Source organism: Pseudopipra pipra, chromosome 7 (genome assembly GCF_036250125.1).
Source record: "Pseudopipra pipra isolate bDixPip1 chromosome 7, bDixPip1.hap1, whole genome shotgun sequence".
Classification (NCBI taxonomy): domain Eukaryota; kingdom Metazoa; phylum Chordata; class Aves; order Passeriformes; family Pipridae; genus Pseudopipra; species Pseudopipra pipra.
In genome coordinates, this window is record NC_087555.1 from 31,705,305 (window position 1) to 31,719,271 (window position 13,967).

At 37.7% G+C, this 13,967-nt stretch overlaps 1 protein-coding gene across 2 annotated transcripts in view; it reads right to left on the bottom strand.

Annotated features, from left to right (window-relative positions):
• Positions 1 to 376: 376 nt before the first annotated feature.
• The window catches only part of DPP10 (dipeptidyl peptidase like 10), a 480,022-nt gene continuing 466,431 nt past the window's right edge, over positions 377 to 13,967 (bottom strand). For both annotated transcript variants that reach the window (XM_064661527.1, XM_064661526.1), the window contains exons 20-26: positions 12,542 to 12,736; positions 10,915 to 10,969; positions 6,792 to 6,891; positions 5,978 to 6,036; positions 5,819 to 5,891; positions 4,110 to 4,183; positions 377 to 2,625 (exon numbers count right to left, since the gene is read on the bottom strand). In XM_064661527.1, the coding sequence (XP_064517597.1) occupies positions 2,488 to 2,625; positions 4,110 to 4,183; positions 5,819 to 5,891; positions 5,978 to 6,036; positions 6,792 to 6,891; positions 10,915 to 10,969; positions 12,542 to 12,736 (694 nt within the window). In that variant the 3' untranslated portion in view covers positions 377 to 2,487. The remainder of the gene's footprint in view (positions 2,626 to 4,109; positions 4,184 to 5,818; positions 5,892 to 5,977; positions 6,037 to 6,791; positions 6,892 to 10,914; positions 10,970 to 12,541; positions 12,737 to 13,967) is intronic.

Sequence of the window (13,967 nt, forward strand, 5' to 3'; positions counted from 1 at the left end):
CAGAGCTATGGGAAAAGAAGGACACACGGTGTGGATCCACAGAGCTGGGATAACGTATTTCCTGAGCACATGCATAATCCTATTGCTGAGACACAAGCCTTGTTTGCTTTCTTTTGCAGGTAGCCAAATGCAACTCAATGTAAAGCACAGAAAATACGAGCACAGAGTGGCTGTGTCCCAGATGAACAGCCAGCACATATTGCAGGAATCAGCCTTTTCACGTATCCTCTGCACGCCCAGTCCGTGCAGCAACCTCAAGACGTGCACACAGCTTGTGCTTTCTTCATGAGCATTTGGCTCCAATCAGTGAAAACATCTCACTGAATTTAACTGGATTAGGACCTTGTTTACTGTGTTCGTTTAGGAAAAGCATCAGTATTGTCAGGTGAGCATTTATTAAGTGATGGGTGTAATTTATAAAATCACAAACTAGCAGTCCCAGACAACAGAAGACTTGAAAACGGTGCTCCTCTATAGAAAACAGGATTTGCAAAACCTCGTTTGAATTCTGCTCTTACTTTTTTTTGTTTTCTGTTGTTTTCTATGTTCTTACTGTAGTGCACATAGTAGCCTCCATAAATATATACCGTACCTATACTATAGATATGTACTCCATATAACTACCACAAAGCAAAGCCATACTTTGTGGTGACACTGGGACCCAAACAAGATATCATTGCACATTAAAACTGTATTAAACTAATTGAAAAATAGTTAAACATTGCTAATAAAACAAGATAAATACTAAACATTAAAAAGACAGAGACTTTCCAGTGTTCCATAAAACCACACCTTTCAGACAAATTAATTATTTGCATCATAAAAAAATCTTAACTGTGAAAGAAAATATTCCAAAAGGAATTGATGAGTAAAAAAGCTCCAAGTGCTTTTTGATTACATCAAAACCATTTCCCATTCTCATAAAATATGCAAACTTTACATCTTAAACTGCATATTTACCTTCAAAAAATTACTTTCTTTTTAATCTTGCAAGAAATTAAACCTTAATTGAGTAGGAAAGTATTTGGAATATATCCAGAAATAAAAAAACTACAGCTACTGTAAGTGGCACAGCATCTGTGAAGAGTTTTCACATACGTTTGGAAGATATCTAAAATTAAGCCAACACTGTACTTGATTTTCATGATCAGAGTTAATATTCTGCAAATCCAAACTGGCTCCCTTGTTTATTTCATAGTTTCCATTTCTATTGCTGTAATTCACCCTGGCAAATAGATAGATGTATGGGGGGCTGAAAAATAATAAAATTTAACTTCTCAGGATCTTCCTTTGCTTTGAATGAAAAACATTCCATTTCTTTGTGATGCTGTTGAAGCTAAATCCTGTCGCAAGAGACTTAACGAGCAGCCTTGGAATAAAAATTAATGTAATGGTGTGTTCCAGCTACGTCACCACCTTGATGAACATCAGAATTACATTTGAGACCAGATGGAAGAAAAGGAAGATGCACTATACAAAATATGTCTTCATTTGAGGAGTAAAGTATTACTCAGTGGCATTATACATTGTTAATAAACTTTCTTTATCTGAAACTATAATTTAATATTTATGTATCTAATTTACATGTGACAAAGTAGCATATTCTAAAATTAGAGTGTAACCAGCAAACTATTAACTACTATAAACAATACCAAAACACAACTCAAACATATTTTAAGGAAACAATAGGTACATTTTGGACGGGGGAATGATTTCAGTTGCAGATATTATTTTAAATACAGCTGTCAATTACATCTTGAAAAAAATTCTTCAACCTCAGAAAGATTTTCTGCTTAGGGAATCCTAGGTATATACATAAAGACCAAGAGCACACCACCAAAAAATCCCTTATTGGTTACTAGTAGGTACAGTAATAATTGTAAATGCTGAAATTGTGTGTGGGGAAATAATTTTCCATATCAATGTTATATGATGCACTAGACAATATCCCCTCGAGCAGAAATTAGAGAAAATATCGTGCCCTTTATTATCTCTGTGGTTTCTTACGTGTAATAGACAGCGGAAGAATTGCACTTATTGTAACATTACAGTAGAGTGTTAGATTGCAGTTCACCTTTTAGAATATTAGTGGCCATAATACTTATGATAGGTTGTGCCTTATGCAAAGATGAATAAAGATGTGCATTTAAATTAAAAAACGAGCAACCACTTACAGAACCAACAGTGAGGCTTAACATAACAAACATGCACTAACCCTACACTTATGCAAAACTAAGTTCTTCCAGGAAACTGTAACCAACTGTTGACCTTCCACAAAGGTAAAGGTTTTGTCCCTTGGTAATATGTTTGGACTTTGCAGTCGAATTCCAGTTTATTAGCTCATTGTCTGAAAATGTGCTGTTCCACTGTGACATCCTTTAGCTGCCCTTGAGCTTCTGCAGAATCTGCAATCTTACAGTCACTTTTATTTAAGGGTTTATTGAGCCGCAGAGTAAGTCCCCTTCAGTACTACACAAATAGGCTTTCTTATTCATCCTCTTCAGGTTCCTGTGGTAAAATTGGTGTCTCCTCCTTTAAACAAGCACTAAAAAACCCAAGGATTGTGCTGTAAAGGTGATATTTGCTTTTCTCAGAAGCAATGTTATGACCTTCATCCGGGTAGATCTAGCAGAGAAGAAAGGAAAAAAGTAAATAGTTTTTAAAGGCTTTTCAAATATTTAGGGCTCTAATTTTCTTTCTCTGATCTTCAAAATGTTTTAGATGACAACAGGATGATAACATTAGTTTTATGGCATCAAGGAAAGCTAATAAAACTCAAAGTAAAACTCATTCTCTTGGAATTTGAACTTACATAAAACAACCACTGCAGTGGGATCTGCAGAAGTGAAAAAATTTGTATTCTCAGCCATTGTGCTTACAACAGTTTACTTAGCTGGCATTTTCAATTGTGCCTAGGCATCCAAATCCCATTAACGTCAATGAGAATTAATTACCTCATGCTTTTAGGGACCTCTCAATAAGTCAGCTTCTAAGTGTTCAGCAAAAAACCTTTTTATTCATATTTTTAACTATCTTGCTATCTTTTCTAAAGCCCATCTTCTCTTTCTCTCCTAGGGTGGATGTGGGCATTTTTATCTCCTAAATCAGATCCCACTGGGAATCTCTCCCAGGTGAGGCTCAGCAAATGTTTGCAGGCTGAATGAAGAAATCCAGACTAGGAGACAAGAGACCTGAGGTGGCCTGAGGCAAAAGGCTTCAGCTGTTTCCTCAAACTCAGGTTATCACAAGGTTGCATGAGAAGGGCTCAACAGGGCTCTCCTGAAACAACTCTGTCATTCCTGCTTCTTCTTCTCTCCACAGGCCTTCACATCACCTCAGCTGAAATCACAAGGACAGCGTGAACAGATTGTACATATGAAGTCCTTTTCCTTTCCTGAGTGACACTAACCCCCTTGTTACAGGAGTTCACACGCTTCAGTGAAAACTACAGGATTGCCTATGGTTCAGCAAGGTTGAGGCTTGCAACATGTAATATCAGAGATATTTGGAGGAGTGACCCAGAACAACATCATGTCAGACATCCAGGAAGGTTTAATGCAATCAGAACCATTGGCCAGCAACATCCACGTGCTCTGGGTGGGTCCCATCCAAGTCCGTGCATTGGCAGCAGCCCCGTCCTGCTCTTCCCATCTTGCTCTCACAACATTCTCCTCCTCTGTAAGGCAATGCAGGGAGGGAACACTGCTCTCACCTTTTAGCTGCCTTTTAATAAATCTAAATGTTGACAATAAGGGGAAATTACTCTCATGTGACCCAATACTTTTTTAAGTAAAAAGGGACTAAAGTAATGATATCTCCATGCTACAAATAGTGTATATGGATTCCAGAGCACTTTGTATAGTGTTGTAAGATAAACAGGTGGAAAAACAGAAGATGAGAGAGAGCAGAAAGAGCCTAGGAGAACAACAAGATGATATAGTTCTTGACATCTATACTAACAGTGAGGAAAATGGGATTAAACAGACTTGTAACTGCAAATTAAGGTAATACTGCTGCGTTGTGGTAGGGAGGGTCCTTCTCAGTGAAGAAATAGCAATAGGAGGTTAAACGTTCAACTATGTTTATAGGAAAAGGCACAGTGCACATACCTGCATAGTGTAATTAGCCCCAGCTTTTATTAGATGTTTAATTAGTTCTGCTGAATGCTGGAAGTGGACTTTAGCTGCAAGACAAGATTTGATATTATTAGAAAAAGCTACACTATTATGAAATACTTATTTGCTAAACAGCTTTGGCTGAAAACATTTCCAACCTCTGTAATTACTGGATCAGAAGCTGACTATCTTTAAGGTCAGAAGTGCCCCATCAGAAACAGCAATACAGGGTGTTACAATAGAGGTTTTGGAGAAGAAGCTGGAAGCCCCAAGGGAAGCCATACTTTCCACATACTCTGTGAGGGCTCCTGTCTTTACCATCCACTTACATCCACTGTGATAGTTTAGAGGTGTGTAAAACCATTCTGTTTGAACATCTAGGCATTTTATAATTGTGTTGAAGGAAAGCACAATGGGTTTTCTACTGCTTGCACAGGGTTGTTACAGTCCACACTTCCCAAGGAAATGGAGTTTCTACAACCCATCAGTAACCTAAGCTTTGTGTGGTAAAACCAGGCAGCTTTATTATGATGTCCTAACCCTGCACAGCATGGGCTGCAAGTGGGCTGGGTGGTGTCACTGTATGTGATATTAAACAAGAGCTGCAGGCAATCAGAGTCCTAGGCTTGAGCACACTGTATTGCTCAGATATCTACTGAAGTCCCAATTCCAGGCAGGACCAAGTTCAGAGGGGCAGAAATTGCTGCTGCTTGTTACAATCAGCAAAGCCTAAGACTCTCATGCCTGCTCAGTCACCCAGTATATCTTCTCTGCCCCTCTCCTCTGTGGTCTGGGAAGAAACACTGGATAGTGTTTGTACCCCTTTGATTGCGCTTTGGATCCATAACACAGGTTTGGTGCCTTTACACCGGGGTGACAGGCTGGCAGGTGTCATTCTCACTGTGCCAGCTGTGCATGGGCACTCTCACCTCAGTCCATCTCTGTGAGGTACTTATCCCTCCAGAATGAGGAGTAAGAAACCTTCTATTATCCCACATTCACCAGAAAAATGCTGGGGAAAGAAGTAGGCATGTGAGTCTGTTCAGAGGAGCTGGTTGCAGCACTGTAATTTGTGCCTGCATCAAAGCTTGTTCTTCAGACTTACATCAGTTTAAGAAAGTTCAAAAAAATACACTGCAGTTAAATTTAAGTCTGTAATTACAAATTATCTCATTTGACACATCTTGTGATTCCATTTAAAGTGCTAGAACTTACCCTGTTTTACTCATTCTCTGTCTTAAACTACTGCTAAAAGTATTGGTGCTATTGAAAGGTTATGTATAGCTTCAGCTTCAGATGCTTTCACACTACCTTGTAATTAATTAGCTGAAAAGATTAACTTTCCATGTGGTAATGTACTTCACCAACTGTACTGATAATTCTGCAGAATTTCTATGAATTTAAAACAACATTAAAAATGTATGTAGTCCTGTTAATAATTCATGTAATACCTTTCACTTGCAAGACAGTGGTCCCCAAGATTTAAACAAATTAGAACATACAGCACCTAAAAGGTACAAATATTCAGCAAAGAAAAATGTCATCAGTTTAGAGTTAGAAGTTGAAACAAAAGAAAAAAATCATATCAGAGGGATAGTAAAACTGAAAACGTACTTGCTAGGTGTAGGACTGACTGATCAGTCCTTGAACGCCTGCCTATTAGAAGCTCTGACTCTAAATTAACTGCATCTCTAAATACTTACCATCAGCTGTTCCATGAACTATTAGCAAATTCGCTTCTTTTAAACCATGAAGATTGTGTAATACACTGGATGCCTGGCAAACAAACACACACAAGTATAACTGAGTTGCATTTTGAGACTAAAATGGTCATTTTAAGTTACTTTTTTATGCTTACTTACCTGATAGGTAATTTCCTCTTTTGATGGAATCCCAAGGTATCTTTCTGAAAAAGCTGATGCTATAAAAGTAAACCAAAAACTTGTGAGTTTAGAGTTACTTCTATTTAAAAATTGACCTAGAGTCAGTAGCAGCTATTTAAGCCATGAAGTCAACAAAGATGTTCATTTAGAATCAAAATGTATCATTTTAATGTACCATTGAAAACCATTTTTAAATGGTTAAAAAAAGAAATCAACCAAAAATTAACTAACTCCCCTTCCGAAAAAAACCCCAAGCCCACAACCAATAACAAAAAAACCCCAAATTCAAACCAAAACACAGACCAAAATGCTGTGAAAAGTTTAACAGACCAGTAAAGGAATATGCTCTGATTTCCCATGTATCACAGTCCAGAGCCTGTGCCCTAAACTTCATATACATAACCGAAATATCCTGTGATTGAATGGAAACATGGTTGATATTACAGGAAATTCACTGCTAACCTTAAAACAACCATTCCCATATAAGTCTTGATTCATGCTGATATACCTAAAGGATCCTTAGGAAATGAGTTTCTGACTGAATTTCAGTGGACAAAGGGAAACAACTCCTTTGTAAAAATCAGTGGTGTTAATAATAATGTATCTGGTGTGTGCTTTGGTAAACTGTCCCGGTCTTAGCTTCACTTTCATTTAAAGAAGAGAATGAGACAGTGAGGTGAAATCTCATTGATGTTGTTACATTATCTGGCCTTAGTTAAAATAAATAATACCTCCATGAATAAAAGACTTTTCGAATAGCCTATCATATAGGTGTAGGGTAGGGAATACTCACCATATAACTTCATATCTGTGATTGGTGCCACCACAGCTCCACACTTGAAGAGCCGTTCACTGGATTTCAGGATCATTGATGTAATGTAGCCACCATATCCCTAACAATGGGATAGAGATTTCTGTTGATTCATTTCTCTTTAGCAACAATAAAGGCCATTTTGCTAATCTGATGGTATCATTTTACAGTATGCAGTTATATCTGCAAGAATTACTTTTAAAGGAAATGTGGAACTTCAGTTTAAGAGTGAATGGAGATCACCTGGTCATGACCTGGTCATGATCTTTAAACTATGTAATTAATAATAACGAGTATATTTTGGTTCAAGCTCCACAATTCCATAATGGCAGTCTAGCCTACAGTTAGTAGATTTGAAAACTACAGAAAATAACCTACAAAGCAAACCCCAAAGGTAAGGTTTTGTGGAGTACAGCCTAGATAGGAAGATTTGTACTCAGTTTTTAATATGTTTGATATAGATACTTGCAAAGTAGCAAGATACACTGAGCATTTTGCTGACAGAAGAGAGCGTAGGAAAAGGGGGGTAACCTGTGAATTGAGTGCATTATGTCCTCCCCCTGACACCTGAACCTTCGTAGATTGAATCCCATTGCTATTAAAGAGGTTCTGCATGCCAAAGATCCCACAAAGAGATATAGATCTTGCCCTGTTTTGCAGAAATAAAAACTGTATGTAAGCACATTGTTCAGTATTATGCTGATCTCTGGATGCCCCTTCTGGCCACAAGAGCATCCATGAGGCTGCTTTGCTACAAAGCAGGGAGCACAAATGGCATGAAGAAGTTAAAAGAGACAGGGCAGAACTGGGGAGGTCTGTCCTTGCCTCACCACATTTGTCTGTCCTTATTTTTCACCATCTCTTCTGCAAAGTCTGTAATAGACGTTTCTGGGAAGAGTTGTGACATAGAGTCATGAAAGCTTTGTGAAAGCTTTAACTTGGGACCACAGTTTTCCTTGGAATGACACTGGCAATCTATTTCTGTACACCAGTAATCATTCTGGACCCACAGAAAATGAAATTCTGAATTGTGGCATCTGGGATCAATGATTTTCTCGTATATTATGGGCTCTTCCAATTTCTCTATTTGCCATTTTTGTTTTCCCTTCATCAGTGCTTAAAAGATGATTTTTTTCAGTTTCTTTTTTTGTTGTTGTTGTTTTGTGTTTGGCACAACATCTTTCAGAAAGAAGAAATTATTCCATATCAGGGAAAACAAAATGCAAAACACCAGCTGACCCAAAAAAAGAGTATTATGCATCAAATGGTTACAGTTTTCTCATGGACTTCTATGAATGCTGCCTGTTCTTCATGTCTAAATATTTAATAAATAGATGATTTCTATGGAAGAATGGGAATATTTGAAAATCCTTTAACCTTTTTTAAGAAAAAATAAGCAGAGATAAACATTCTTTGGAATCAATCTACAGTAAGTGGAAATGGACACACTGAAGAAAAAACAAAATAAGTGCCGAGTTTTCAAGGGAGTGTGAAGAACTGAGTTATTCCTTTCCCATGGAAACTCCAGCCCAGGAGACCAAGAGCTGCCTGGATCTGTCCATGTGCAGGAGCAGATTTCACCTAAGAAAGAATTTCTGAGTGGGCAACAGTAACTTGTATAATTCAAAGAGTTTAAGAGGACAGCAACTTTCCTCTGCCTCTGCGTTTTCTCTTCTTTTACTTTTGTTCAATATTCTGTTTGTGTCTTTCCCAACAGCACAGTTTTAATCCTGGAAGAGGTATTGCCAGGTTATTTATTATTTACGCCATGTTTTCATTAAGAGCTTGTTTAGTTCTCCTGGGAATTCTTTCCTTTGTGCTTGTGCCCTTGCTTCCAGCCAGGCTTTCCAGGAAAAAACATTAGAGAGTGATATCACATTTTCCGAAGCATTTCACAATGACAATGCAGAAAATAGTTCACACGTCCTGGTGCAAGGACATGTGGTGCCCCACTCATGGGCTGGGTTTCTGTGGTTACAACCTAATCACAGTATTTTCAAGAAGGAGGTTGGCTCTGGAATTGCAACTCATTTTTAAACTCTCTTTTCACTTCCATGCGTAAATCCACAAACTACATGGAACCAAAATTTGCTGTCTAACAGTTCAGAAAGGCCCTTGGATCATGTATCACTTGGGCATGCACCCCTCACAGAGATAAGCAATGGGGCAGTCAGAAATAGGTATTTTCCACACTGTGCCCTTCTGGACAGTCTTGTTACTTTTGTGCCTCATTTACATCACTGATTTTGACAAGAACTTTATTTCTGTGTAGTTCTGGAACATCTTAAAGAGCTGCCTGACAGTGTGCATGAGTCCAGTTTTATGAGATCAACATTAAGCTATTCCAAAGTCATCTTATTTTCAAGCAAAGTGCATATTCAGTTTCCATCAGTAAGGCAAATTTAATGCACAGAAAGAAAAAAATATTTTCCCTATCACGTTGTACATAGTAAAAAGTAAATGAGTTTTAAAGTAGATTTTTAATTGACTCTAAAACAAGCAGAGAAAATAGAATTAACTCTGGGAAGCTGTTAAATAGATTTTTTTTTTAATCAAAATTCTGAGTTTTTGCTCTTTGCTTTCTTACATTCTCACTCTTCATTCCTCAATACTTCTATCAGAAAATAAGTGCAGAAACATGGTCCTCAATAATATTTTGTGAAAGAAAAAAAAGCAGGGGTAGGTCTTGGAAGATATGTAAAGCCATAGTTATGTGTATGCTCTATGGTAACTGTCTCATCACATCACTCTTAGGAAACAGGATACTACTGAATCTCTGACAGAGAACAAGTGGGAATTTTCAAGTAGCAGTGGAAATAATTTCTGAAGTCAGAAATAAGTGACTAATTCAGGGTGCTTAGTGATTTCATTTCAGAAATAGTGTTTTTAATCATTTGGGAAGAGGATATGGAGAAATGTTGATGCTTCTATGCATGTGCACTTTCATATACATTGGTAACAGGCATTAAAACCTGAAGAGAAACATGGCCACAATCATCTGATGGATGAAATCAGCCCAGCTTATACATCCTCAGCTGAAAAATCTCTGGCTGCCACCCTACAAACCAAGTCCTGCCTCCCAAAATTCTTGCAGTGACAGTTTCTTTAGCTCCAAGGAACGTGGCAGGAGCTCAAATCTTTGAGGAAGGTCACATTCATTTGAAATGCTAATAATAGCCACAAACATTAACCAGTCCTCAAAATGCTACCATGCAGGAGGTAAATGTCAATATCCTTGTCCTGCATTCAGACTGACTGAGACAAGCAGGTTAAATGACCTGCCCGAGGACATGCAGCACGTCAGTGGCAGAGTGGGGATGAAAACTAAGGCATTTCATAGTGAAATCCATGCTGCTCTTATAACTGATGATTGGGGGGTATTTGATCATGGTTTGTTATTGCTTTGAGCTCAAAGGCACAAAACAGCTTCATTTTTATTAAAAAACTTTTCAAAATTAAAAGGTTGCACATACCAGCTTACAGATGAAGCAGCAGTTGTGTGGTGTTTCTAATGGCTGCTTTTTAACAGACATCAGTAAAATGCTATTTAGTTTGCTACTAAAAGTTAAGCCCTTGCCTCGTTCTATCTCATGCTAAGGGCAATGACAGGCCACAGAGCAAAGACAGCTGATAAAATACCAAAGGCAAGACTTCTCGCTGGCGTAACAAGGAAGTTGTTGACAGCACCATAGGGTTGTTATTCAGCTGAGCTCAAGGGTCAGTAAAACATTCAAATATAAAAGCTGTTTTAGGGTGACTTTGTCAATTTAAATGCAGCCCAAATATAAAACTGTAAGAAACAAGCTTTCACAAAAACCAAGCCCACATTAAAAATTTCTAAAGAAAGCAGGTTTTTTTAACAAATACTTTCTCCTTCAGATTCTGAAACAGAAATACTGCTGTGCTATAAAACTGATGTTATTGAATAAAATACCTGTTCTGAGAAAAAGATAATATATAGAACAGACAGTAAATTATGGAAGCTTTCTCCCCCTCTTTTAATAACTGAAATTGTCTTAGGAAAATAGGAAACATATTTATTTATGAACTGACAGGATTTTCTTAAAGAATCATGATGATATATCCTTCTATTTTTGCACATTACCTTTCCAAATATACTCAGTCTCTTAGGATCAATGAAGGGCTGTTTCAATAGTGATCTGAAAGAAAAAAAGTTGGTGGGTTGTTTTTTTTTTCACTTCGGTAAAGTAAAATGGTAAATTTTACTTGCTAAATATACTATTTAAAGAAAATTATTTGTACAGTAAGGATTCATTATACATGCAGGTCAGGTAGAAGAACAAATTACATCCACACAAGTAGTACTGCACTGTGAAATGTGATTTGCTTCCTAATTCCTTCTCTATATGGCAGACAGTTGGTGTTAGGCTCATCTCATCAAATTTAGATACCTGAATTTAAGCATCTTGTCTAAATTACCCATTTACATCTGCTTTTCAGTTAAAGGACAGAAGAGAGACACTATCAGACAGCCATTCTTTCCCATCCATGTTGGAAACCTCTCTCACTCTGGGGAGAATAATCCTCCAGAAATGCCAGGATTTTCCACTGACTAGAGGTTAAGTGACTGGCTTTGACCAGTGTTTTGACAGCTGACGGAAGGTAAGATGAATGGAACTTCCTGAATCTAGATAATTAAATAATTAATTCTCTCACCAAGGCCATTAATCAGCTGTGGTGATTTTTTTACAGAAAGGACAGAATAACCTGAGAAGAAAAATCCAATCAGCTTTTGAGGAGACAAAACCAGCTGCAGCACCTCCTATCAGCCACAGGCACCCTCCCTTTTTCCCATGCAGTGCATTCCAAGAGAGGCCAGACTAAATTTAGCCTAAAACATCTTGGGATTTGAGCAGGGAGATCAAGTCTCACAGCAGACCGTGTGGGCTGCTTCCAACAGCCCTTCCAGGAGGGTCACCTTGAATTGCTCCCCTCAATGTGGCCCATTCCTGACCAACCAGGAGCCCTCTTGCCCAGGTAGCAGACACAGCTGCCTACTCCTGCAATGGCTGAAGCATCAACTGCTTTCAAAAGAAGAAGAAGAAGAAGAAGAAAATATCTGGCTTTAAACCTGTATTTCCCTGGGAAACCCTAGAAAAAATCTGCCCAGACCTTGGTATTTGCCATTTTGACAAGTGCACCCTGAGTAAAGAGTGTTGTCAAAGCTATACATGATTACTTCTTAGATGGAAATTCTTGCCTCCAGCTGATGGATTTATCTCAGTTCAAGAATGATAATGCAAATGAGAAATAACAGGCGTTTGCCCAAATTTTGCTCTCATTTACACCATTATAACTCCATTTGCTTTGTGCTGTTACTCCAGACCTCTGTAGTGAAAATGAGAGCAGTATCCGATCGTATAGGCCTAAAATACTGGAACACAAATGCATTTAATCATTAACACATGTACAACAAGAATTTTTCCTAAGGGACATAGACAGAAACAAATTAGCTCAGATGGCATATTTAGATTGCACAGAGAAGGGTCAGCTTTATCAAAAAGAAGCACCAACACAAAAAGATACCTCTTTGATCTCTTATTTGTTGTTTGTAATGAAAACATCATTGTTTCAAAATTTGAAACTGCATTAAAATAAACATTAACAACATTCACTATGCAAAGAAAACATTCTGGGCAGTTTCAGTTGAAAATGCTCGTTCATCAAAGTGTAAGAAGGGTAAAAGAGAAGAAAAGTTTGCACATACGTACTCTACTGCTGCTATTTGGTCCTTCACTTCCACTGATCCTAAGCATCGGTGGACCTCCTGTAGAATCTTGAGGCCTTGAAATCCACTCCCTCTGCCATCAAATCGAGCTACGATGACATTATCAGAGTTGACAAGCACTGAGTCCCAGTCAACGTGAAACTTATCTGTAACCAACTGGCTGCCTGGAGCTTCATCACTGCAAATACCAACACATCAGACACAAACGAAGACTATTGACAATGTGATGCACTGTGCCCATCTCCGATACTTTATTTAGCCTAGATGGCAGAGTTCAGCGGTTATGCAATCCTGCTGAATTACTGTCACTTCCATCGATACCATCCCATTAGCTAGTGCTGCTATCCCTGCAGCAGTAGCAAACAAAATAATTTCTTTTACTGTATAACCACTATGTTGCAGTGCTGTCAATACCTAAATATACTTTGTTGAAAGAAACAGAAAACTAGTGATGCTTACAATACAGTGAAAAAAAACCCAACACATAATAACTAATGGCTCAGTTCTGAGAAGGGTCATACAGCATTGGTTAAGCTGTACTAAACACACAAAAAGGAAAATTCATTTTGTACCCTGATTACCATTTCGTAGGATATATAATACTATTAAGAAGCATGTTACCTTAGAAAACAAAAATAATTGCATCATTGTACCCTTGAATGGATTTTTTGAAATAGAGTAAAAAGAAGACTGAAGTATACACTGGAGAAAATTATATTTTCTCCATCCAAATTCATAGCAAGAAATGGATGCAGGCAGGACTGATAAGTTTATTTTATGACATAAAAAAAAGGGTGTTTTACATCAGAAAAGGTGGAACAGAATGGGAGAATGCAGTTTCTAGAGCAACAATAAGATGTGCCATTGAAGTCAAATATATTGTTTTCCTTACAAAGAAAATAAAACGTCAGTTTTAAAAGGGATGTTTGTCATTATTTTTCCCCCAAGATAAACACAGAATAAAAGAGCAGGCTACCACGAAGTTGTACAAAATACAAAATTGTTCTATGCAGGCTGCATCTGCCAGTTGACTGCAAATTAAAATGTAAAAATGTCTGTGCTGGCTGTATGGAAATTAGATTGGACGGTCTGTGGGAATATTCTGTCTAAGGTGAAAGAAAGATGAAGACAGAAATTATTATTTTGCCAAAGAGATTTATGTAAACCTGGGGGAGGAAAGAGAGACAAAAATATCCTGCAATAACTACTGTCTTACATGTACAATAACGTGCTGATTCAATATCTGATTTTGGCTATGGATAACACAGACCATCTCCAAGGTAATCACCTAATTAATTAGCAAGCATATGATGAACATATATGTTCTCAAATTCAGTCAAACCTACCTGAAATCAGGATTACTTGGTTACGGACTCAGTCACAATATGTTATGCTTGATTTACCATTAT